Source organism: Amblyraja radiata, chromosome 1 (assembly GCF_010909765.2).
Source record: "Amblyraja radiata isolate CabotCenter1 chromosome 1, sAmbRad1.1.pri, whole genome shotgun sequence".
Classification (NCBI taxonomy): domain Eukaryota; kingdom Metazoa; phylum Chordata; class Chondrichthyes; order Rajiformes; family Rajidae; genus Amblyraja; species Amblyraja radiata.
This window is the reverse complement of record NC_045956.1, coordinates 7,698,647-7,722,717: the sequence shown is the minus strand read 5'-3', so window position 1 is coordinate 7,722,717 and position 24,071 is coordinate 7,698,647. Positions and strand designations below refer to the sequence as shown.

Below are 24,071 nucleotides of genomic sequence, written 5' to 3'. Positions count from 1 at the left end.
GAGTAGGCTGGGAAAAGAGGAGTAGCGTAGGTGGGGTATTACTTGAAATCAGAGAAAACAATGTTCATACCTTTGTGTTATAAACTACCTAAGTGGGAAATTATGTGGTGCTGTTTGAGTTTGCATGTGGTCTCATTCTGGCAATGAAGGAGGCCAAGCACAGAAAGATTCAGTATATGAAGGGCAGTTAGAATGGTTGACAAGCCTTGGGGGATTGAATACAAGTGTTCGGCAAAACAATCGCCTAGTTTACCCATGATCTCGTCAAAATATAGGAGGCCACATCGAGAGCACCAAATGTATTAGACAAAGTTGGAAGAGATGCACTTGGAAGGGCTATTATGGACCTTGGATAGATGTCACTGCATGCCTCCTTTACATTGATGAAACCAAGCTTAGACTAGGCCACTGTTTTGCTGAACACTTGTACTCTGTCCCCCTGGCCCGCTGGAGCTTCCAGTTGCTACTCATATAACGCCTCTTCCCATTCCGATACCACCTTTTCTGTCCTTGGTCTCCTCCATTTCCAGACCAAGCAACTCACAAACTGGAAGAACAGCACCTCTTATTCTATGTTTAAGAAAGAACTGCAGATGCTGGAAAAATCGAATGTAGACAAAAATGCTGGAGAAACTCAGCGGGTGAGGCAGCATCTATGGAGCGAAGGAATAGACATAGAAACATAGAAACATAGAAATTAGGTGCAGGAGTAGGCCATTCGGCCCTTCGAGCCTGCACCGCCATTCAATATGATCATGGCTGATCATCCAACTCAGTATCCCGTACCTGCCTTCTCTCCATACCCTCTGATCCCCTTAGCCACAAGGGCCACATCTAACTCCCTCTTAAATATAGCCAATGAACTGGCCTCGACTACCCTCTGTGGCAGGGAGTTCCAGAGATTCACCACTCTCTGTGTGAAAAAAGTTCTTCTCATCTCGGTTTTAAAGGATTTCCCCCTTATCCTTAAGCTGTGACCCCTTGTTCTGGACTTCCCCAACATCGGGAGCAATCTTCCTGCATCTAGCCTGTCCAACCCCTTAAGAATTTTGTAAGTTTCTATAAGATCCCCTCTCAATCTCCTAAATTCTAGAGAGTATAAACCAAGTCTATCCAGTCTTTCTTCATAAGACAGTCCTGACATCCCAGGAATCAGTCTGGTGAACCTTCTCTGCACTCCCTCTATGGCAATAATGTCCTTCCTCAGATTTGGAGACCAAAACTGTACGCAATACTCCAGGTGTGGTCTCACCAAGACCCTGTACAACTGCAGTAGAACCTCCCTGCTCCTATACTCAAATCCTTTTGCTATGAAAGCTAACATACCATTCGCTTTCTTCACTGCCTGCTGCACCTGCATGCCCACTTTCAATGACTGGTGTACCATGACACCCAGGTCTCGCTGCATCTCCCCTTTTCCTAGTCGGCCACCATTTAGATAATAGTCTGCTTTCCTGTTTTTGCCACCAAAATGGATAACCTCACATTTATCCACATTATACTGCATCTGCCAAACATTTGCCCACTCACCCAGCCTATCCAAGTCACCTTGCAGTCTCCTAGCATCCTCCTCACAGCTAACACTGCCCCCCAGCTTAGTGTCATCCGCAAACTTGGAGATATTGCCTTCAATTCCCTCATCCAGATCATTAATATATATTGTAAATAGCTGGGGTCCCAGCACTGAGCCTTGCGGTACCCCACTAGTCACTGCCTGCCATTGTGAAAAGGACCCGTTTACTCCTACTCTTTGCTTCCTGTTTGCCAGCCAGTTCTCTATCCACATCAATACTGAACCCCCAATGCCGTGTGCTTTAAGTTTGTAAACTAATCTCTTATGTGGGACCTTGTCGAAAGCCTTCTGGAAGTCCAGATACACCACATCCACTGGTTCTCCCCTATCCACGCTACTAGTTACATCCTCGAAAAATTCTATAAGATTCGTCAGACATGATTTACCTTTTGTAAATCCATGCTGACTTTGTCCAATGATTTCACCACTTTCCAAATGTGCTGCTATCCCATCTTTAATAACTGACTCTAGCAGTTTCCCCACTACCGATGTTAGACTAACTGGTCTGTAATTCCCCGTTTTCTCTCTCCCTCCCTTCTTAAAAAGTGGGGTTACGTTTGCTACCCGCCAATCCTCAGGAACTACTCCAGAATCTAAAGAGTTTTGAAAGATTATTACTAATGCATCCACTATTTCTGGAGCTACTTCCTTAAGTACTCTGGGATGCAGCCTATCTGGCCCTGGGGATTTATCGGCCTTTAATCCATTTAATTTACCCAACACCACTTCCCGGCTAACCTGGATTTCACTCAATTCCTCCAACTCCTTTGACCCGCGATCCCCTGCTATTTCCGGCAGATTATTTATGTCTTCCTTAGTGAAGACGGAACCAAAGTAGTTATTCAATTGGTCCGCCATATCCTTGTTCCCCATGATCAACTCACCTGTTTCTGACTGCAAGGGACCTACATTTGTTTTAACTAATCTCTTTCTTTTCACATATCTATAAAAACTTTTGCAGTCAGTTTTTATGTTCCCTGCCAGTTTTCTTTCATAATCTATTTTTCCTTTCCTAATTAAGCCCTTTGTCCTCCTCTGCTGGTCTCTGAATTTCTCCCAGTCCTCCGGTATGCTGCTTTTTCTGGCTAATTTGTACGCATCATCCTTCGCTTTGATACTATCCCTGATTTCCCTTGTTATCCACGGATGCACTACCTTCCCTGATTTATTCTTTTGCCAAACTGGGATGAACAATTTTTGTAGTTCATCCATGCAGTCTTTAAATGTCTTCCATTGCATATCCACCGTCAACCCTTTTAGAATTAATTGCCAGTCAATCTTGGCCAATTCACGTCTCATACCCTCAAAGTTACCTTTCTTTAAGTTCAGAACCATTGTTTCTGAATTAACAATGTCACTCTCCATCCTAATGAAGAACTCAACCATATTATGGTCACTCTTGCCCAAGGGGGCACGTACAACAAGACTGCTAACTAACCCTTCCTCATTACTCAATACCCAGTCTAAAATAGCCTGCTCTCTCGTTGGTTCCTCTACATGTTGATTTAGATAACTATCCCGCATACATTCCAAAAAATCTTCTTCCTCAGCACCCCTGCCAATTTGATTCACCCAATCTATATGTAGATTGAAGTCACCCATTATAACGGTTTTGCCTTTGTCGCACGCATTTCTAATTTCCTGTTTGATACCATCTCCAACTTCACTACTACTGTTAGGTGGCCTGTACACAACACCCACCAGCGTTTTCTGCCCCTTAGTGTTTCGCAGCTCTACCCATACCGATTCCACATCCTGCAAACTAATGTCCTTCCTTTCCATTGTGTTAATCTCCTCTCTAATCAGCAACGCTACCCCACCTCCTTTTCCTTTCTCTCTATCCCTCCTGAATATTGAATAGGTGACGTTTCAGGTCGAGACCCTTCTTCAAAATGATTTAGGGGTGGGGGGGGGGGGGGGGGGGTGGGAAGAGGAGGAGACAGTGGGCTGTGGGAGAGCTGGGAAGGGGAGGGGAAGGGGGGGAAAGCAAGGACTACCAAAAATTGAAGGTCAATGTTCATACCGCTGGGGTATAAACTACCCAAGCAAAATATGAGGTGCTGCTCCTCCAATTTGCGGTGGGATTCACTCTGGCCATGGAGGAGGCCCAGGACAGAAAGGTTGGATTCGGAATGGGAGGGGGAGTTGAAGTGCCAAGCCACAGGGAGATCAGGTTGGTTAATGCGAACTGTGCGGAGGTGTTGGGCGAAGCGATCGCCAAGCCTGTGTTTGGTCTCACCGATGTAGAGCAGTTGACACATGGAACAGCGGATGTAATAGATGAGGTTGGAGGAGGTGCAGGTGAACCTCTGCCTCACCTGGAAAGACTGCTTGGATCCTTGAATGGAGTCAAGGGGGAAAGTAAAGTGACAAATGTAGCAGTGGCCAGTGGTGGGATCCCGTTGGAGGTAGCGAAAATGTCGGAGGATTATCTGTTGTATGTGACAGCTGGTAGGGTGGAAAGTGAGGACAAGGGGGACTCTGTCCTTGTTACGAGTGGGGGGACGGGAAGTGAGAGCGGAGCTACGGGAATTAAATTGTTCTATTGCATCCGCTACTCTAGGTGTCAACTGCTCTACATTGATGAGACCTAGCGCAGACTTGGCGATCGCTTCGCCCACCTTGTTTTCCTTTGCTCCATAGATGCTCACCCGCTGAGTTTCTCCAGCATTTTTGTCTACCTTCTTATTCTATGTTGGTATCTTATAACCCAACAGTATGAACATTGGATTCTTCATTTTCTAGCAACCCTTCTTTTCACTTTGCCTCTTTTTGCTCTGCCAGCCTCCTCTTACGCACACATTTCTCCTGCCATCTCCCATCCCAGTCACCCTGTTCCTGTCCCCTCTGTATGCTCATCTCCCATCACTTGGGGCCATATTTCCCTTTTATCCCACTCTTTTCGGTCCCCCCCATCCAACTCTACCCTTATCCCTTTCTCCGGCATTACATTTCCCACCTCCTCTACTTTCCTTATCTGACCGTTTTATTTCTTTCTCACCTTTAGTTTTTGTCACTTACTCCACTATTCACCAGATTTTGTCACGCTCCAACCTCATTTCCACCAAAGATCCTATAGCGAGCAAGATGGTCCACTCGACAAAAAAGACGTAGTATGGTCATGGGCAGATTCATGGGTAATTTACGGCCCCATTTCCATAACCGGCTTCCGTCACCGCACCAAAGATCCCATAGGATAATAGTGCGGAGACGGAAGCCGGTTACGGAAACATCCTCGTAAAAATATAAGCTATTTGGTAAAAATCTTCTCCTCATTTTCAATATTTTAATTTATTAACACAAACTGTTCCCCAACAACGTTGATTACCCTGCGAGCCGGGTCGGGTCGGTTCTGGACCGGTTATGGAAATGGATGAAAAAAAGGCCCACGTTCCGTTCCATTGCATACTTCATGTCAGCCCATTGCATTTAGCAGGAGTGGTCTATCTTGCTCCGCTCTAGGATCTTTGATTTCCACCCTTCTCTTGCACACTCCAATTAGTCTGAAGAAGGGTCCAAACCCAAACCATCATCTGTTCATACCCTCCATAGATACGGCCTGACTCGCTGAGTCCTCCAGCAAGTTTCAGGATAGTGTCGGTGGATAAGACATTTCTCGAAATTTAAAGATAATTAATTTGATCTAATGCATGTATTCTGAATATCAATAGAATGGGCATTTAATTTAAAATATGTTGCAACGTTTGTTTATTTAGGAGACCAACGCCATACATGTAAATGTCGGAGCAGGTTCGTATTTGGAAGTTAATGTTCCGATGACAGTAGATGAAAATGGTAAGTATCTATCCATATCTTAAAATGGGATAGAAACATTATACTTTGTTTAATAAATTTAAGGACCCTAGTTGGGTCATTGGCTCATAAAAAAATGTTGCTGATATGTGGCTTGATAGGAATAATTAAGTGCCTGGAGAATATTGTCCAAAAAGGAATTTAGAAAAGATAACTCATTACATGGGAAAATATGTGATTATGTATTTTGGTAAAAGTGAAAATATTTTAACATGGATGAAAGCTAGTAACAGGACCCAACGGGTCCCACTTGGTCTAGTGTTGACCTAAAATTGTACAGGGATTTGGTGTGACCTGTTGAATACTGTATGGATATTTCGGCTCTTAATCTAAAATAGACTTGGAGTTAGTGAAGCATAGATTCACCAGATGGATTCCAAGAATTGGACAGTTACCCAACAAGGAGAGCTTTAGTTTTTTTTAGTTTAGCTTATTATCACGTGTACCGAGGTGAAAACAGTGAAAAGCCTTTTTGTTGCATGCTATCCAGTCAGTGGAAAGACTATAAATGATTCCAATCAAGTCGTTCACAGAGTAGAGCTGCAGGATAAAAGAAGTAATGTTTAGTGCAAGATAAAGTCCAGAAAAGTCCAATTAAAGACAGTCCGAGGGTCTCCAATGAGGTCGATGGTAGCACAGGACCGCTCCCTGGTTGGCAATAGGATGGTTCTGTTACCTGATTACAGCTGGTAAGAAACTGTCCCTGAATCTGGAGGTATGCTTTTTCACACTTCTGTACCTCTTGCCTGATGGGAGATGGGAGAAGAGGGAGTAATTATGCTGGTAACCTTGATTATGTTGGTGACCTTGCCGAGGCAGTATGTGGTGTAGATGGAGTTGAAAGAATGGAAGTTGGTTTACATGATGGTCTGGGCTGTGTCCACAATTCTCTGCAATTTCTTGTGGTCTTGGATGGAGCTGTTCCCATCCATGCTGTGATGCTTCCCAATAAAATGCTTTCTACGGTGCATCTGTAGAAGTTGGTGAGAGTTGTTGGGACATGCTGACTTCTAAGGAAGGAGAAGCGTTGATGTGTTTTCTTGGCCATTGCTTGTCCAGGACAAGTTGCTGTTGATATTTACTCATAGGAACCTGAAGTTTTCAACCATCTCTACTTTGGCGTTGCCAATATATGTGTACCACTTTGCTTCATGAAGTCGATCACTATCTCATTTGTCTTGTTGACGTTGAGAGAAAGATTGTTGTCTTGATGTTAGGTTACAAGGTTCACAATCCCTGAAGGATGGCAGGCCTATACGTTCAAAAGATCAAGAGGTGATTTATCAAGATGAACTGTGCAAGAATTGAGGTGTGGATGCGCAGAGGTGTTTTTCTCCAGATGAAGAGTCTGGAAAGAGGGGCCTAGTTCCAGATCATGGAGATGGCCATTCAGAACGGAAATGAACAGAAATCTCTGCCATTCTCTCCCACCATGTGATGTTCAGATACTGTGCATGTGTAAGACTGGGAGTAATAGAGTTATGAGCACTAAGGAAATCAGAATTTATAAGGCTTGCTGAGGTTTGTATGGGGCAGAGGATTAGATATATTATTGAATGGGAAAGTTGACTGTTGGAAGGGGGCAGGGAGTTACTGAATAACTTGCCCCTCTTTCATGTTACGTATATTTATGTAAACCTACCTGCCTGCTATTGAAGAAAGTTCATTTTAAAATATTTCTCAATAGATGTCATTGTTAATATTTGCCAATGTATGTGAACATTATATTAGCTGTCCAAATTATGCAAGGAAGATAGGAAACATGATCTATTGTAATTGTTTGTAATATTAACTAATATGTTGTTTTTTTGTTTCAATAGGCTTTTCACCGACTGTTAAAGGTCAGCTTCTCCACGTGGATGCAACCAGTAGCATGCTGTATCGAACTCTATTGGAATCGGAAATGTTAGCTGTGAGTTTTTGTTAACAATTTTTCTGAGAACTATTTGGCATAGGAGCTGGTGTTTCAATCTAAAATACGTACCCTTGTGTCAAAGTCTGCAGCTCGGTTGATAAATTTTATTATTGCGCTACAATATTGACGCATGAATTCCGTTTTTTTCCCCCCAATGCATTGCATTTATTTGCACTTTTTTTTAGTAATATAATGTTGTGTAAATGGGTATTATTCCTGGTGTAAGACTGGCAAAACAGAACATAATTTACGAGTGCAGGAAGCATGCACAGTTGTGAGTCGGCGTAGGTTCAAATCCCAGTCATTTGATTTAGCTGCAAAAATCTAATCTGACACACAATTGAGCATACTGTCTCTTGGAGGCAATGCTAAACTGAAATCCCTGTTATTTCCTTAGGTGACATGAAAGATCTTGATGCAATTTTGGAGAGGGAATTATCTTGAATGTCACAGCTGTTACTTATTACTCAATCGATAATACTGAAAGATTATCCTTTCAATCAGTCTGATTGTATTTATTTCCTGGCCAGCAGCCAGCAGCATGTAGAGAACTGCCAGCTGGCTGCTCCTGACAGGTCAACTTTTCAGACTTGAATCCATGCAGATTTGATGCTGAGCACTCAGATTGGACTTTGAACTTGTGGGTCCTGGGCCTGGTGTGTCTGAATGCATTTTGCACCCAGCTTTACATCAAAGTTGGTAGTGTAATTCCAACCTAACTCCTGGACCCAGGATTCAGACCTCCTCAGCATCTGGATCCTGTTTTTGTAAACTGGCATCTGTAATTCCATGTAGTCTTTCGTCAGTAAAAAGATGCATGATGTAGGTGTTCTTGTTATCCAGGTGTTCTTGGGATGAGTTCAGGGATATGGCGTCTCTGTAGCCCTTTTGCAGGGGTAGACAAATTGCAGTGGATCAAGGCTGCTTGGGACATTGGAGTTGATATGCACCATGACCAGCCTGTCAAAACTGTTAATGATGGTGGAGTAGGGAGAGGTTAAAGATGTCTGCATGCTGGTGTGTATAGGTTCTGAGAACACGGCTGGGAACTCCATCTGGGTCAGTCACTTTCCATGTGTTAATTCTCAGGAAGGCCGATCTGACATCTGCTGCAAAGGTTACTGTGGATACAGGTGCACCCGAGGCTGTCTGAGCGGTTGATGTCATTCCACTGTTCTTCTGTTCAGAACAATGAAAGAATGCATTAAGTAGCAATGTTACAAAATTTTGAGATTTTAAAAATCAAGTCTGTAATTTATCCCATCAGATAAAGCATAAAAATAAGTTTAATTTGACACCTAATTCACTTTCATATCTCAAGTATTTAAAAAGTTATGGCCATTTTCATACTCGGAAATTAGCATCTTGTTCCCTATTGATTTTCTATGGACATAACAAAAAAGCTGTGATCGTGTGCAGTCAAAAGCCCATAACCTTATTAAAAATTAAGAGAACTGAATGAAATTTTCAGTTATCGTAGATTGAACCATTCTGAAACAAATATAAAATAATCTTACTTGGATGACCTGAAATTAAAGCATATAATTAGTTAGTTACCCAAATGTAGCTAATTTCAAACTTCAATTACTAGATTTAAACATCTATCAATTTCTTAATAAATGATTAACATTTTTAAATAGCCTAAGTGTCCAAATAATATTCATAAATAATTCACAATAAAACATGATTTTTAAATCTCATTTACATTAATTTATAGGCCAAATGGAAGGAATTTAGTGTTCAATTGCTGTAAATTAAAGTCCATTTAAAATCAGCTTTCTAGTGGGATCCTGTGAACGCGCTGGTTTAGAACGTTCACATTGCGGTAGATTTGTGCCCTCAAATGCCCAGAAAAATACTGCGGGATATAATGGGCCCAAAATGAGCTACTCGCAATATTAAACTTTGTATAAAGGGATCTTAAGAAGCCCTTTTTAATGTAAAAATAAGCAGCCTAACTTCTGTTATTTGCTCTATGCGACCCTGACAGCTGCCGGTGGTCGCGGGTTTAGTGATTGATTTTTAAACTACTATAACTATTATACGAGGCCTTTAAAACTAATAATAGCTTTTGCGACGGGGTCTTCCAGCGATTTTTCGTTAATAATTAACTAGGCTGAACATCTTCGATTTGAACAGCCTAGAGAAAATCGCGTTTTAAACCCGCCCCCTCTAAACGGCGCCAAAATCGCGCACACCCGCAGCGACAGATTTTCAGCGACGCTTCAGGTAGGCTTTGCAACATACCTACATTAAGTTTGTAGGGGTGGGTTGCATTATTGCAAAATAATGTACTTGGGGAGCTCAATGTGTCAGGCAGCATCAGTGGAGAGAATGTAACTGACAAATTAGGTCGGGACCCTTCTTTAGTCTGATAAGAGTATGGAGAGAAAGCTGGAAAAGAGAGGTGGGGTGGGGCAAAGCATCTTCCATCCACAACTGCCATATTTCCCTTTAAACCCTCCTCCCTTCCCCTCCCCCCTGTCCTATTGCTCTCATATTCCTCCAAAGCCTCTACATCCTTCCTGTAATGGGGTGACCAGTTGAAGTGTTTGAACTGCTGAAATGCATAGGAGTAGATCTGACATTGAAAGGATAGGCTGACGGTATTCATTGCTGATGTTGGGTAAAAAAAAAATAGGACTTTACCTTTTGTAATTCTCTCAGTGGGAACTTGCAGAAACCACTGGAAAAATCTTTGTTGCAAGACTCCTGTGTTATAACTTTGTGAAGTGGGGCAATGTGTGGGGTGGCCAAAAATAAACATGCCCAGGAAGTGAGGAAATTGTCATCCTGTTAAGTCATGCCATCAGATAGAAGTCTTTTTGGAAACAATTAGTGCTTCTGAATATGTAAGTGATTCAAAACAGTCAAATGTTTTGTATAAAAAATGTTTAGCGTAAGCTTGAACTAGAAAGAAATTGGGGGTGGAAGATTGCAACCTTCACGTGGTCCGCCCTGTTTCGACGAATGCAATCAACCTGGCTTGCACAATCAAATAAGATCAAATAGAACAAGTTGTCCTACAACTTTAGGTTGTGCACGCCATACGCAAGCAGAAGAAGAAGAAGAAAGAAATTGAAAACTGAAACTTTTTCAACCACTTTTGTCATATTCAGATAATTTTATACCATGTAGATTAATTTGTCATTATAGATTTTAAAATGTAAATACGTAGCACTACTTTTAAATTCATAGGCATCCTAAATCACCATACCCTCACCCATGTAATTTTTCTCTCCCAATGAAATTAATTCCAACTGATTTTGGTCCTGGCCAGAAAATTTGGTCAAATTCAGATTCTTCATGTTAACTGATTAGGAGAAGTTGAATTCACACATTGAAGTCTGCGATGAGTTCAGTGTTGGAGCACAATCTGCTGTGTCTCAGTGTTCTGCACTTGTACGTACATGGATGGAAACATCAGTCTCACAGGACTATGACGGCAAATACCAACATTTTTGTCAACATCACATCTCAAATTCTGGGCCATAGCTGAGTTTGTGTTTTATGATCCTGTTAATATTATTATTTTTTTGCTGTATGGTAATTGCTGTATTAAAATCTTACATTTTAGTTTCAACTCAATGCCATCTATCAAAGGACTTGGAACATGCCTCAGGAGTGGCAATGTGAAATTGAGGTATACAAGGCAACGTACCATTTTATTTTTGCTCAGAAGAACTTCTTTACAGGTAAGCTTTTTGTGGTTTAAAAAAATATGGAAACTGTACTTCTGTACTTGTAATTGCTGCCATTGACATCTCTAACAGCTGTTTGGCAAATCAAGATCAAGGGTTTTGTTCAAGAGAAGAGGTCAGAAAATATTTTGGAGTTAAGAGTGCGGACTTAATTTAGCTTTCAATGTTCTTGTTTAGTATTTGCATTATAGAGATCCATCTGAAAGTTTTCCAAATCATCAATATAAGAATCATAAGCGAGTGTCAATTTTGGATGCCATTGGGTACCACAAAGCATTGATAATTAACACTCAGAATTCTTGGCTTATTTATATTAACCAGTTATGCGCTTTTGCATTGTTCGTGTCAAGTAGGTGCCTTTCATTTTAAATCTTTAGGTTTCTTGCTATTTAGTACAGCAAGCTCGCCGACACTCTCTCGAGCGCCACGGGCGTCCTGCGAACAACATCTCTTCGAGTGCGACGAGCTTTCTGTACTTAAAGTCGACTTTGTTCGCACGGAACGACTGCTTGGACTGTGACAGAATGCTACAGCTGCTCTCCTCCATTATCAAGAGTGGTTGACTCACAAAACAATCCAACACTCCACTTGACATACAGACATTCTTCTTAGTTCGCGATGCACTGGTGATACAAGACGGGATCATTGTCAAGGGTCACAAAGTTGTGATTCCCTCATCCCTGCATGATGAATACCACAAAGATGTCCACAGCAGCCACCCAGGTACTGAGGCTACGCTTGCCCGTGCCCAAAGCATGTTTTATTGGCCAGGAATGACCAAATATATACGTGAAAAAACGGCATCCTGCTCCATTTGCAACAGCCTGGCTCCCCACCAACAGAAGCAGCCTTTCCTGCAACAACCCGCTCCAGAGCTACCTTGGTCATCCATCGCTGCGGATATTTTTGAATGACATGGTAAACACTATCTAGTTCTGGTCGATTCCTATTCCAATTGGTTTGAACTTGGTCTGCTGCCTAGAGAGATTTATCTGTACACGGCGTACTAGTTCGACTGCAAACTGACAACGGGAGACAGTTCACCAGCCAGACATTTAAAAACTTTGCCAAGCGTTGTAACTTTCAGCATGTTACCAGCAGCCCCGAACACCCTCAATCCAACGGCCTCGCTGAGCGTGCAGTCAGGAGCGCAAAACAGTTAATGGAACGTTCGCATCTTGCCAATTCCGACGTCTACCTGGATCTGTTAAACCTGAGACACATTTCCAGGGATGGTGTTTTAGGCTCTCCCGCCCAGCAGCTGATGTCCCGCATGACACGGCCCCAGCTCCCCGTCGCCCAGCAACAGCTGAAGCCACAGGTGCTCAAACCAGCTGCGGTTCAGAAGCGCATTCTGGAGAAACATGATGTCCAGAAGCGCTCCTATGACAAGTTGAGCAAACCACTCAAACCGTTACTGCAAGGTCAAGTGGTTCGCCTGCAGACTGCAGTGGGACATACCCGACTGGGTTTCGTTGAGGGGCCGGCCAAGGGACCTCGTTCCTACCTTGTCAACGTCGATGGTGTTCTGTACCGGCGCAGCCGCCAACATCTCCTGCTTGTGAACGAACCGCGACCATCTCCTCCCGGTCCTTACGCACCGCCGTTGGTTTTCAAGACACCTGCTGCTGTTGTCCGTCCCAGACCCCCTAACCCCAGCATGTTTTCCCCGCGTCGCTCGGTTCATTCATCCCCAAGGCCTCTAGTCATTCCCAGTGCCCCTAGTCCTGCAAGCTCGCCCCGCCGTTCCCCACCAGGCTCCCCAGCTGCGTTCTCCTTCTCGGGTTCTCCACCACTCAACCCTACTACCTTTGCCGGAATGGAGGGGGAAGGGTTTGTGCGTACGCGTTCGGGTCGGGTTAGCAGACCGCCTGACAGGTACGGCGAGTATATTAACCGCATATGTTTTAACAATTGCTAAATAAATCATTTCTACGGGGAAGGATGTAGATTGGTTATTGCACGTAAACCAATCAGAGTAATGCATTAACATTAACTCCACCTTGCTGTACACTTTATATTAACACTCACTTCCCATATTACGTAGTTGCACCGGTGCTAGAGTTTAACTAACAACATATTGTACTTCACCACCATGATTGATGATTTTACTTCGGAGTCACATGAGTGACTACGTGAAGAACCCGCTCAGTGCGCAGGCGCGGCATTACGCCAGCAGTGCAACAGCGGCGGCAGCTGGAGTCGGGCTCTCCAGCTGCAGTTAAAAACAGGACCGTTGGTAAGTATACTGAAGTACTGGAATTTCAACGGAAGAGGAGAGTTGTCGAGTGTCTTACAGAATGAGTACACTGAGAAAAAGACTCTCGAAGAGAACTGCCCCCCGCTCTACTCCACCAGAGGAGTGTTCAATCTTGGGAGGGCAGCAACAGGCGGCAGGACCGCTCGTAGAGCGCTCCGCTATCCCCGAGACCGAGCCAAGCCCAGTCCCGCTAATGCCTGAACGGCGGACAGGGAAAAATTCTACCAGAAAAACAAATCGGCCGGTCATTTCCGATTCGTCGGAGGGGGAAATGTCTCCACCCAAACGGAGGAGAGACAGCCGCCTGAACTGTATTCAACAGCTCCTGGAGCAGATGCTCCAGCGGGATACGCAGAAAGAGCGTTCTCGCGGAGGAAGGTCAGGCACCTCCTCCACAGTGTCTTGTGGACTGCCCTCTGCTCCCTCATTACTGGAGGCTAGCATTGGTGACCAGGGCTGGGCTGGTCTGAAACAGGGGCTGGCGGATGAGTTCGGGAGTATGCAAGGGGTGCAGGAGCAGGAAGAGCTGCTGGGTGTTGTGGACCGCTATGTAGCAACCCCACGTGCAGGAAGACCGCTAGAACCAAAGATGGCGGCCAGCATCAATCACCTCTCAAACAAACCCTTGCAGGACAAGGTGCTCACTGAGGCTCTAGAACTATACCGCACCAGACAACTGTGAGGCCCTCAAAGTGAAGAGTGTGAACAGCCAGATCTGGGGGCACGTGGGGTCACATATTCGAAGCCAAGAATTAAAGCTACAGCGGATCCTAAAGCTCCTGACGTCGGCCATCACAGCCTTTGCTCGTTCCGTGGAAAACACGGAGTTGGATCCCTGCCAGCAGGATGTGCTGGAACTCATGTGTAATACACAATTTGAGATCAATAATCTCCGACGGGATATCATAAGACCTGCCCTCAATCCCAAATTCGCGGGGTTGTGCAAAGCTCCAGCTGCAGAAACGGACGCTCTGCTTTTTGGGAAAGACCTCAACAAGAAACTGAGGGACATAGAGGAGGCAGCAAAAACTTTCGGCCTCATGAGGGCAGGCCCTTTGACGAGCAAACCAAGGCCTATAATACCCAAGCGGCAGCACCCCATGGCATCCACCAGTCGACGTCCTCAATATGGGACTGGTGAAAGCTCGGGGACCGCATATTACTACCCCCAAAGGTCTTTTTTAGATCAGGGCCCAGAGCGGACCCCATGGAAAATGCGCCACCCCCCAACATCGCCAGCACGTCAGGCAACCAAAGCCTACAAGAGGAAACAAAGGAAACGCCAATAACCATGGAGGTAGGTGGGTCTGGTTCCTGCCAGCATATAGAGAATAAGGGTGCTTCTACTAACAGGGGGGCGATTACACTTGTTTAAAGAAGCATGGGGTACTGTCACGACTGACAAGTATATACTCAACAGCATTAGTGGATACCAAATTCAATTTATATCAGAAAAAACGCCGCCAGTTCAACATTGGCCCCAAAGGGTATTTTCTCCCTCCAACAAAGAGAAACGTGAGGGACAGGCTGAACTGGTAAGGCTTATCGCAAAGGGGGTCATCGAAAAGACCAAACATGAACCTTTGGAATTTGTATCAAATATATTCACTAAAACTAAAAAAGATGGTGGATGTCGCATCATCATTGACTTAACAACACTAAATAAGTTTGTTAAGTATATACATTTCAAAATGGAAACATTTGTTACTGCCAAACAACTGATTTCCAAAGGATACTTTATGGCAAGCATTGATCTCAAAGATGCTTACTATTTAATACCCATACATAAGGATCATTGCAGATACCTAAAATTTATCTGGTTGGGGCAGCTGTGGCAGTACAAAGCATTGCCCAATGAGCTAACTTCAGCCCCAAGATTATTCACAAAAATATTGAACGTAGCCATGGCAATACTAAGGAAACAAAAACATATTGTCATGGCATATCTGGATGATATTCTGATAGTAGGAAAAACGAAGGAATTAGCTGTGGCAGCAGTATCAGCTACAAAACAGCTCCTCGAAATTCTGGGGTTTGTCCTACATCCAGATAAATCTAAGTTGAAGCCATCTACTATCATGGACTACTTGGGCTTCACAATTAACTCAGTCCATATGACTGTTACCTTGCCAAAGGGGGAAATGGTTGCATTAGCACAATCATGCAACAATTTAATGGTCAACAAACGACCAACTATTCGACAAGTAGCAAGAGTGATTGGGAAAATGGTAGCAGCATTTCCGGCTACACAATTCGGACCTTTGCACTATCAAAATTTACAAAGAGCAAAGGTACAGGCACTAAAACGACATTCAGGTCATTACGATCGAGTCATGAAATTACCCACTGAAGCAATATCAGAGCTACAGTGGTGGGCAGAAAATGTTTGGCATAGTTTCAGCTCTATCATCACTAACCCTACTTTAGTTATTCAAACAGATGCCAGTGCTCAAGGCTGGGGAGCAACTAACTCCATATCCAGCACAGGTGGTAGATGGACTAACCCAGAGTCAGCATTACTACTTACACTGGGCATCAACTATCTAGAGATGTTGGTGGCCTTTTATGGTTTAAAAGCATATGTATCTAATATGCAGCACTTGCATGTTCAGTTACAAATTGACAATACTACGGTGGTGGCTTATATTAACCATATGGGCGGCATAAAATCATTATCATGCGACAAATTGGTCAACGTGATTTGGCAATGGTGTGTCGAAAGACATATTTGGCTATCAGCTACTTATTTACCAGGTAAGCTAAACATAATGGCAGACACCAGGTCACGCAAATTTAATGATAACATCGAATGGATGTTAAACCCTAAAGTATTTGCTAAAGTTATTAAGCAATATGGAACGCCAGATATCGATTTATTTGCATCAAGACTAAATCACCAGTTACCTATGTATGTCGCTTGGGAACCAGACCCAGAGGCAGCAGCGGTAGATGCCTTCACGCTGGATTGGGGAAATGTCTTCTTCTATGCTTTCCCTCCCTTCTGCCTCATCAGTCGGGTACTTCGCAAAATACAGATGGACTCTGCTTCTGGAATTTTGATGGTGCCCGACTGGCCTACACAGCCATGGTTCCCAGTTCTACATGACATGGTGGTTGAATCACCTATGGTCTTCCCCAGTGACCCAGGATTATTAACTAACCCAGTATCAGGCATAAGCCACCCATGCCATGAAAAAATTAAACTCCTGGGTTGCAGGTTTTAAATAGACCTTACCTGGGACTGGGATTGTCCGAACGAACCATCACCACCATGTCGGCATCCCTGCGAACATCCACCAGGAGGCAGTATTTAACCACCATAAGAAAATGGGAGAAGTACTGCCAGGAAACAGGGACAACATATGAAATTACCACAGCCACCAACGTACTGGAGTTCCTGGCCCATCTACACCATGATAAGGGGATCAGTTACAGTGCCATCAACACAGCACGAAGTGCCCTTTCTGCTTATCTAAAACCAGCAGGACAACAGGCAATGGGATCCCATCCACTGGTGGCAAGACTCATGAAGGGCATTTATAATACCAAGCCCCCTAAACCCAGGTATACCCACATTTGGGATATCAGTGTGGTACTGACATACCTCAGGGCATGGCCACCAGCCAGATCCCTCAGCCTGGAGCAATCTACATTAAAAACGCTCATGTTGATGGCACTCGTATCCGCTCAGAGGGTCCAGTCACTACACAAGTTACGATTGGACAACATGGTGGTCACCCCGGACCAGACACGTTCATCATTCAGGGTCTGGTGAAACAAAGCAGGCCAGGAACAGCTAATCCACTGGTGGCATTCCGGGCCTACCCACCAGAGCCACAGTTGTGTGTTGTGACCCATCTACAACAATACATAGACACAACCCACGATATCAGAGGGTGAAAAAGCCTTATGGGTCAGCCACAAAAAACCTCATGGCCGGGTAACGAGCCAAACCATTTCACGATGGCTCAAACAGGTACTGAAGGCTGCCGGAATAGACACTAATACGTTTAAATCTCATTCCACTAGGGCAGCATCTACATCAGCGGCCGAGAGAATGGACGTACCGATTGACCATATCCTCAATACAGCAGGATGGTCGAGGGAAACGACATTCAGAACTTTTTATAATAAGCCGTTGATGAAGCCTGACTTATTTGCAGACAGGATATTACAAGCTGCAAATGTTTAATTTAAGCCTGGGGGAGCAATTTAATTTTTGTTATTGTTAATAAATACCTTTTGTTTCTTGGAAACAGATTCATTGGTTGATTACGATAACACTTCCTCCCTCAAGAACTTCGGCAGTGAGTGAAATAAACTGTTACACGGTTTGAAATCACAGAGCTTTGAAATCTTCACGTAGTCACTCACGTGACTCCGAACTAAAATAGTAAGATTAAACGAGAACTTACCAGTTTGAAGTTTGATCTGTATTTTATGAGGAGTTACAATGAGGGATTACGTGCCCTCCGCTCCCACCCTCATTATATGGATCAAACTAATAAACTGATGTCTCCTTGTCTTTACTATGTTACTTCAAATAACTGTCTATCTGTGATTCCACACCGCTGCTTGGAAGTATGCCGCGCCTGCGCACTGAGCGGGTTCTTCACGTAATCCCTCATCGTAACTCCTCATAAAATACAGATCAAACTTCAAACTGGTACGTTCTCGTTTAATCTTACTATTAAAGCTGACTTTAAGGAGAGAAGGAAAGAGAAGGGGAGAAGAAGGAGTGGGGACATTTTTAAGAAGCCGGACAACTTTTAATAAAGTTTAGCGGGCATTGAACATTACCGGTTGGTTTTCCTTGGTTCTGAAAACTCGTGCTTATGTTTGAATGAGCCAATTAAAATGCCCGGTCAGCAAAGGAGATTGCCTACGGCTACCTCGACTGCCTATAACTACACGGTAATAATAATAATAAATTTTATTTTTATAGCGCTTTTCTAAGACTCAAAGTCGCTTTACAATAGTAACAGACAATAGCAAACGGAGAAGCGGCGAACAAACAGCGCCAGCGTCCTCTCCGTGCAGGACATAAAGAAAGAATACAGACATAACAATAATAGACATTTAATCAGAATAACATAAAATCGGAATATAACAAATAATAAAGACATCACAGAGACACAAATTAAAAACAGAAATTCAATCCAAAAACAGAAAATCAAAAACACAGTGTGAAGAGAGAGCAGCGGCAACCAATTCGTGCCAGCGTCCACTCTCCCTTCACGGCAGCCATCTTGGACACAGACCTACAGGACTACAGTTAGACAAAAAAAATCATCCCCCCACAGTGGATAGCACTGTGGAGGAAGGCACAATGTCCAGTCCCCACCCCATGTTCACCCCAAAGTCAGGCCTATTGGGGCCACCGCAATTGCCTCTACGGAGGCCCGATGTCCCTGGCCGTTCTCACCGGGTGGTCTTGCCCCGGCGTCGGGAGAGTCCTTTCGGCGGCTGGGCCACCTGGAACGGCCGCTTTCTGGTTGGAGCCCGCAGCTGCCGAAGCCGACAAGGCCGCGCCGGTTTGGAGCTCCCAGGCTCCAGATGACAAAGTCGGCGCCGCCTCTCCGCAGCCCGCAGCCCGGAGTTGTTGCTCTCGGCGGTCCAGCTCGCCAGAGCTCCAGCGCGTCGCTCCAGCGCGGCGACCCAGGCAAGGCATCGCCCGCTCCGCTCCGCTCCACTCCAGCGCTCCAATGCCGTGCCGCCGCCGAGGCCGAGGTGCTGGGCGTTTCCCGCCAGGAAACGGCGCTCCAAGCCCGCAGGTAGGCCACGAGGACGGATCGACGGGCAGCCCGGAGAAGAAGCTGCCACACCGACCAGGTAGGGACCTAGAAATTAGGTTTACACCTACCCCCCACATTAAAAAGACCATATCCCCTACAAACAAAAAACAGAACTCAGTAAAAACTATAAAAAAAACGGATTTAAAACGGACGGCTGCTGGCTAGCAGCCGTTCACCAAGATGGCTCCTCCTCCGGTGACCCCACTACCACTGCACTACGAGTTGAAAAGAACCATGTCGACCAATTTTTACTCGCGGAACATTTTTCAGCATGCTGAAAATCTTTCCTCAACCAAACTGAGGCCACGAGTAAGCGGGAACTTCTCTTGAGCAAGAAGAGTTACAGTGACCTCCTAGGACCACGTGTCGAACATGCTGCGAGTTTGTGGCGAGCGCAAACTCTTCTAAACTTGCAAATTAGGTCGCCATAGTGGGACAGGCCCTTAATTATTTCAATGCAACAAGACTGACTGGTAAGGCGGGGCGAGAGATGAAATTACACATATCCTGGCTGAGATAGATGAATCTTTGTTAGACGTAGGTGAAATGACTGGAGGGTGGCTATTGTGCTTAGATTTAAGAAGGGCTGCAAAGAAAAACCTGGGAACTGTAATCAAGTAAGCCTAACATCTGTGGCAGGAAAGTTAATTGAAAGGATTGTGAGATAGATGATATACATGCAATTGGAAAGAAAATAGTTGATTGTGGATGGACATGATAGTTTTCTGCATGGGAGAACGTGTATCACAAATTTGCTGGAGTTTGGAGGTAACCAAGAAGGTTGATGAGGATAGGCTCGTAGACATAATCTATATGGATTTCAGCAAAGCTTTTATTACGGTTGCATATAATTGGCTGCACTTAAGGGTTAGATTGTCTGGCATCCAGGGAAAGCTTGCTAACTGGATACAGAATTGTCTTTGTGATAGGAAGCAGAGGATGGCTGTATTTTTGGATCGGAGGCCTGTGACTAATGATATGCCTTATGGATTAGTGCTGGGCCTATTACTGTTTGTCATCTTTTTAATTGATTTGATATTCTCCCCATTTTAAGGCAAATAAATCTTAACACTTATCAAGCCATTACATACCTGCTGTCATGTGACATCTGGAATATCTCTCTTCTGTGTCATTTCAAATTCTGATGTAATACAAAATGACAAATTGAATGTATCTGTATACTTGCTCATTGGCCTTACATCTATTCTGTTGTGCTGCAGCAAGTAAGAATGTCATTGTTCTCTCTGGGACACCTGGCAATAAAACACTCTTGACTCTTCTCCCTTCAGTAAATTATGGAGCAAATATTAGGAATAGCTGTGTAGTGGTCGCGCAGCAATAAACTGCTCACTGCTCTGTTTTGATTCTACCAGGAATGTTCAACTTAATAGCTCATTACAACTTTGGGGACACATTTGCAAGCATTTTGGAAAAGACAATGTTAAATTGAAGAAGTATGGGAGACGAACTGCCACTGACAAGGACATATTTCATTGAACAGGAGTAAATGAGAAACAAGGGGAAACTTCTTCGCTGATGATAGTCATACATCACTGATGACAGTCATATATCACTGATTGGACAAAGAAAGATAGTTGTGTTTGTTGGAGGTTAAATCCCTCAGTCCATGACATTGTAGAGTGATTCCTCAATGCAATGTGACACATCTTAATATATTAATTGCTTCATTTGTGGCCTTCTATCGTTTCTAGGGTCATGTGGCCATCTACCAGAATAATAAAAGAGATATACCTGAATATAATTGGAATTATAGGTTTCAAATTTGGTTTGAAATGGAATCAACATGTATGTTTAGTGTCTCTCAAACATTTAAAGTTCAGCTTGAGCCAGAGGGTATTGGAACTTGAACACTGGCATCCAATTTACAGTTTTCTAAATTAAATTCGGTGAGGAAAGATTATTTTAATTCTTGTTAGTTGAAATTTGTCTAAAACATGGCATAATTTCATTATGGTCAGAGTGTCTGCTTTTCATCACCATTTGCTTTTAACTCTTAACCAACAATTGTGCGGGCTCCTTGATGTTGCTTTACACCATTGCAGTAGTATTAAATATATTTATACAAATGCAACCTGGAATAGTGATGTGGCAAGTAGATTGAAGCATTTTCAGGAAAGAATCACTGTTTTACATGTCTGTGTTGATAATGGAAAAATCCATATTGGAAGAAAGCAGCCATTCACATCAAAGGAGTAAAGCAATGTAATTAATTAAATCAGGAAATGAGTCACTTTCATCTTTCAAGCAACTGAATCTTTAAATATATTAATATTTCAGACTATAATAGTAATTTCTTCCTGTGGCACCACTATTCTGAATAATGCTATTTTGATCATAATGTATGCCACATTAAAGAATTAAGAAAACACAGTTGTCACTGGCCAGTTTTCAGGGTTTTTCATGAGCTGCAACACTAAAATAATGGTTACATCTGGATAGTGCATGAGGGGATGTTTATGGAGTTTTCTCATCATTTGATGAACTCTGGTTGCCATCTAAAAGTGTTATTTATTCAGATGCAAAAAATGGAAAGATTAATGAATATTTTGATTATTTGTATAAGGATGTCTGAAGGTATTAAATGAAACTTATCAATCAGATCAGTCTTTAAAGTTTATTCTGTATAACACGTGTTTTCATAACATGAATTGGATGTAACACCAGAGATGAATGATGGAATACTATTAACTTTACGTGGTGGAATTGGTTAAAATATGATTTTCATTAGGAACTAGAGCACCACTTAAAAGTTACCTTGGAAATTGACAGAGAATTCCACACATTCACAACTCTCTGGGTGAAAAGGCTTTTCCTCATCTGCGTTCTAAATTGCCTATCCCTTATTCTTAAACTGTGGTCCCTGGTTCTGCACTCCCCTAACATCGGGAACATCTTTCCTGCCTCTAGTATGTCCAATCCCTTAATAATCTTGTATGTTTCAATAAGATCCCCTCTCATCTTTCTAAATTCCAGTGTATACAAGCCCAATCGCTCCATTCTTTCAACATATGACAGTCCAGCCATCCCAGGAATTAACCTTGTGAACTTACGCTGCACTCTCTCAATAGCAAGAATGTCCTTCCTCAAATGCTGCTGGAAATTCTATTGCAGAAAGTACTTAATCATGGAGTCATACAGTGTGGAAACAGGCTCTTTGGCCCAACATGCCCACACCGACCATCATGTCTCATGTACACTAGTCCCACCTGCGTGCATTTGCTCATATCCTTCTAAACCTGTTCTATCCATGTACCTGTCAAATTCTTTCTTAAACATTGCGATAGTCCCTGCCTCAACTACTTCTTCGGGCAGCTCGTTCCAAACACCCATCACCCATTGTGTAAAAAAGTTACCCCTCAGATTCCTATTAAATCTTATTCCTTCACCTTAAACCTATTTCCATTGGTTCCCGATTCCCCTACTCTGGGCAAGAGACTCTGTGTGTCTACCCAATCTATTCCTTTCATGATTTCTCCACCTCTATAAGATCACCCTCATCCTCCTGTGCATCAAGGAATAGAATCCCAGTCTACTCAACCTCTGCCTATAGGTCAGACCCTCGAGTCCTGGTAACATCCAAGTAAATCTTCACTGTGCCCTTTCCAACTTGACATCATATTTCTTATAACATGGTGCCCAGAACTGGACACAATAAATGCGGCCTCACCAACGTCTTATATAGCGTCTTATAGAAAATGGCCACCAACATGACCTCCCAACTTACTCTGACTGATGAAGGGCACTGTGCTAAATGCCTTTTTGACCATACACAATGAATGTTATAGGCAGCGACAGGGTGGTGAGTAAGGTGTATGGCACAGTAGTCTTCATCTTCTGAGGCATCAAGTGCAGAGTTGGGATATTATGTTGCAGTTATACAAAATATTGATTAGGCCGCACTTGGAGTATGGAATACAGTTATGATTAACATACTGTAGGAAAGATTTAATAAAGCAAAAGAGAATGTCAAAACGAGTCACAAGGACGTTAACAGGCTTGGAGAGGTTGAGATATAAGGAGAGATTGGATAGGCTGGGTCCGTTTCACTGGAGCAAAGTGCTGTGACATGACAGAGGTATAGAGAGTCATGATCGATATAAATCTATATAAAGTCATGATCGAGTAGATAGCCAGGCTATGTTTTCCATGGTAGCTGTCTAAAACTGGAGGGACTAAGCTTACGGTCAAAGGGGATCTGAGGTGTAAATGTTCACACTTTGTGTCTGGAATGAGTTGCCAAGAGAAGGGAGTGGAGGCATCAACATTGACTGCTTAGGAGGCATCTGGGCAGGTGTTTGAATGAGCAATGTACAGAGGAATATGGAATTAATGCTGGCAGGGAGGAATGGTATATGTGGGCATGATGATTGGTGTGGACATGGTGGGCTATTTCTTAGCCAATTAAATAATTTGCCATCGTTATTATGAGCTTTGATTTCAGCTTACAATTGCTTTTGAGGGACTTTATCAGACCTTCTGAAAAAAATAAATAAAATATATAGGAAAGAACTGCAGATGCTGGTTTAAATCGAAGGTAGACACAAAATGCTGGAGTAACTCAGTGGGACAGGCAGCTTCACTGGAGAGAAGGAATGGGTGACGTTTCAGGTCGAGACCCTTCTTCAGACAATAAAATGTATAGATGTTTCTCTGCTAATTCAACACTTCAAATAATTTGCGCCTCATCTATCTTTTAACTGATCTGTATTGGCTCTCTGATTAATTGAAAATATTCATGTTGAATGATTTTTAATTATAGACTATGGTAATTTGATATCTGTTAGTATTGTTGCCTCAACTGCAGAAACCTGGGATTTACCCCAAACTTGTGAAATTCCCTGTGACCATGAGGGTTTCCATAAAGTGTACATATTTTCTCCCACATCCCATAGACGTAGCTTAATTGGCTGTTGTAAATTATCCCTTAAAGTTACTGGCAGAACTATCAAAGTGTAGTTGATGGATATGTGAAAAAGTGTGGTGTAGCAGCATA

At 43.3% G+C, this 24,071-nt stretch overlaps 1 protein-coding gene across 3 annotated transcripts in view; it reads left to right on the top strand.

The window, feature by feature from the left end:
• The window catches only part of kiaa1109 (KIAA1109 ortholog), a 311,921-nt gene that overhangs the window by 71,790 nt on the left and 216,060 nt on the right, over nt 1-24,071 (top strand). For all 3 annotated transcript variants that reach the window (XM_033016927.1, XM_033016881.1, XM_033016832.1), the window contains exons 13-15: nt 5,290-5,368; nt 7,207-7,298; nt 10,879-10,996. In XM_033016927.1, the coding sequence (XP_032872818.1) occupies nt 5,290-5,368; nt 7,207-7,298; nt 10,879-10,996 (289 nt within the window). The remainder of the gene's footprint in view (nt 1-5,289; nt 5,369-7,206; nt 7,299-10,878; nt 10,997-24,071) is intronic.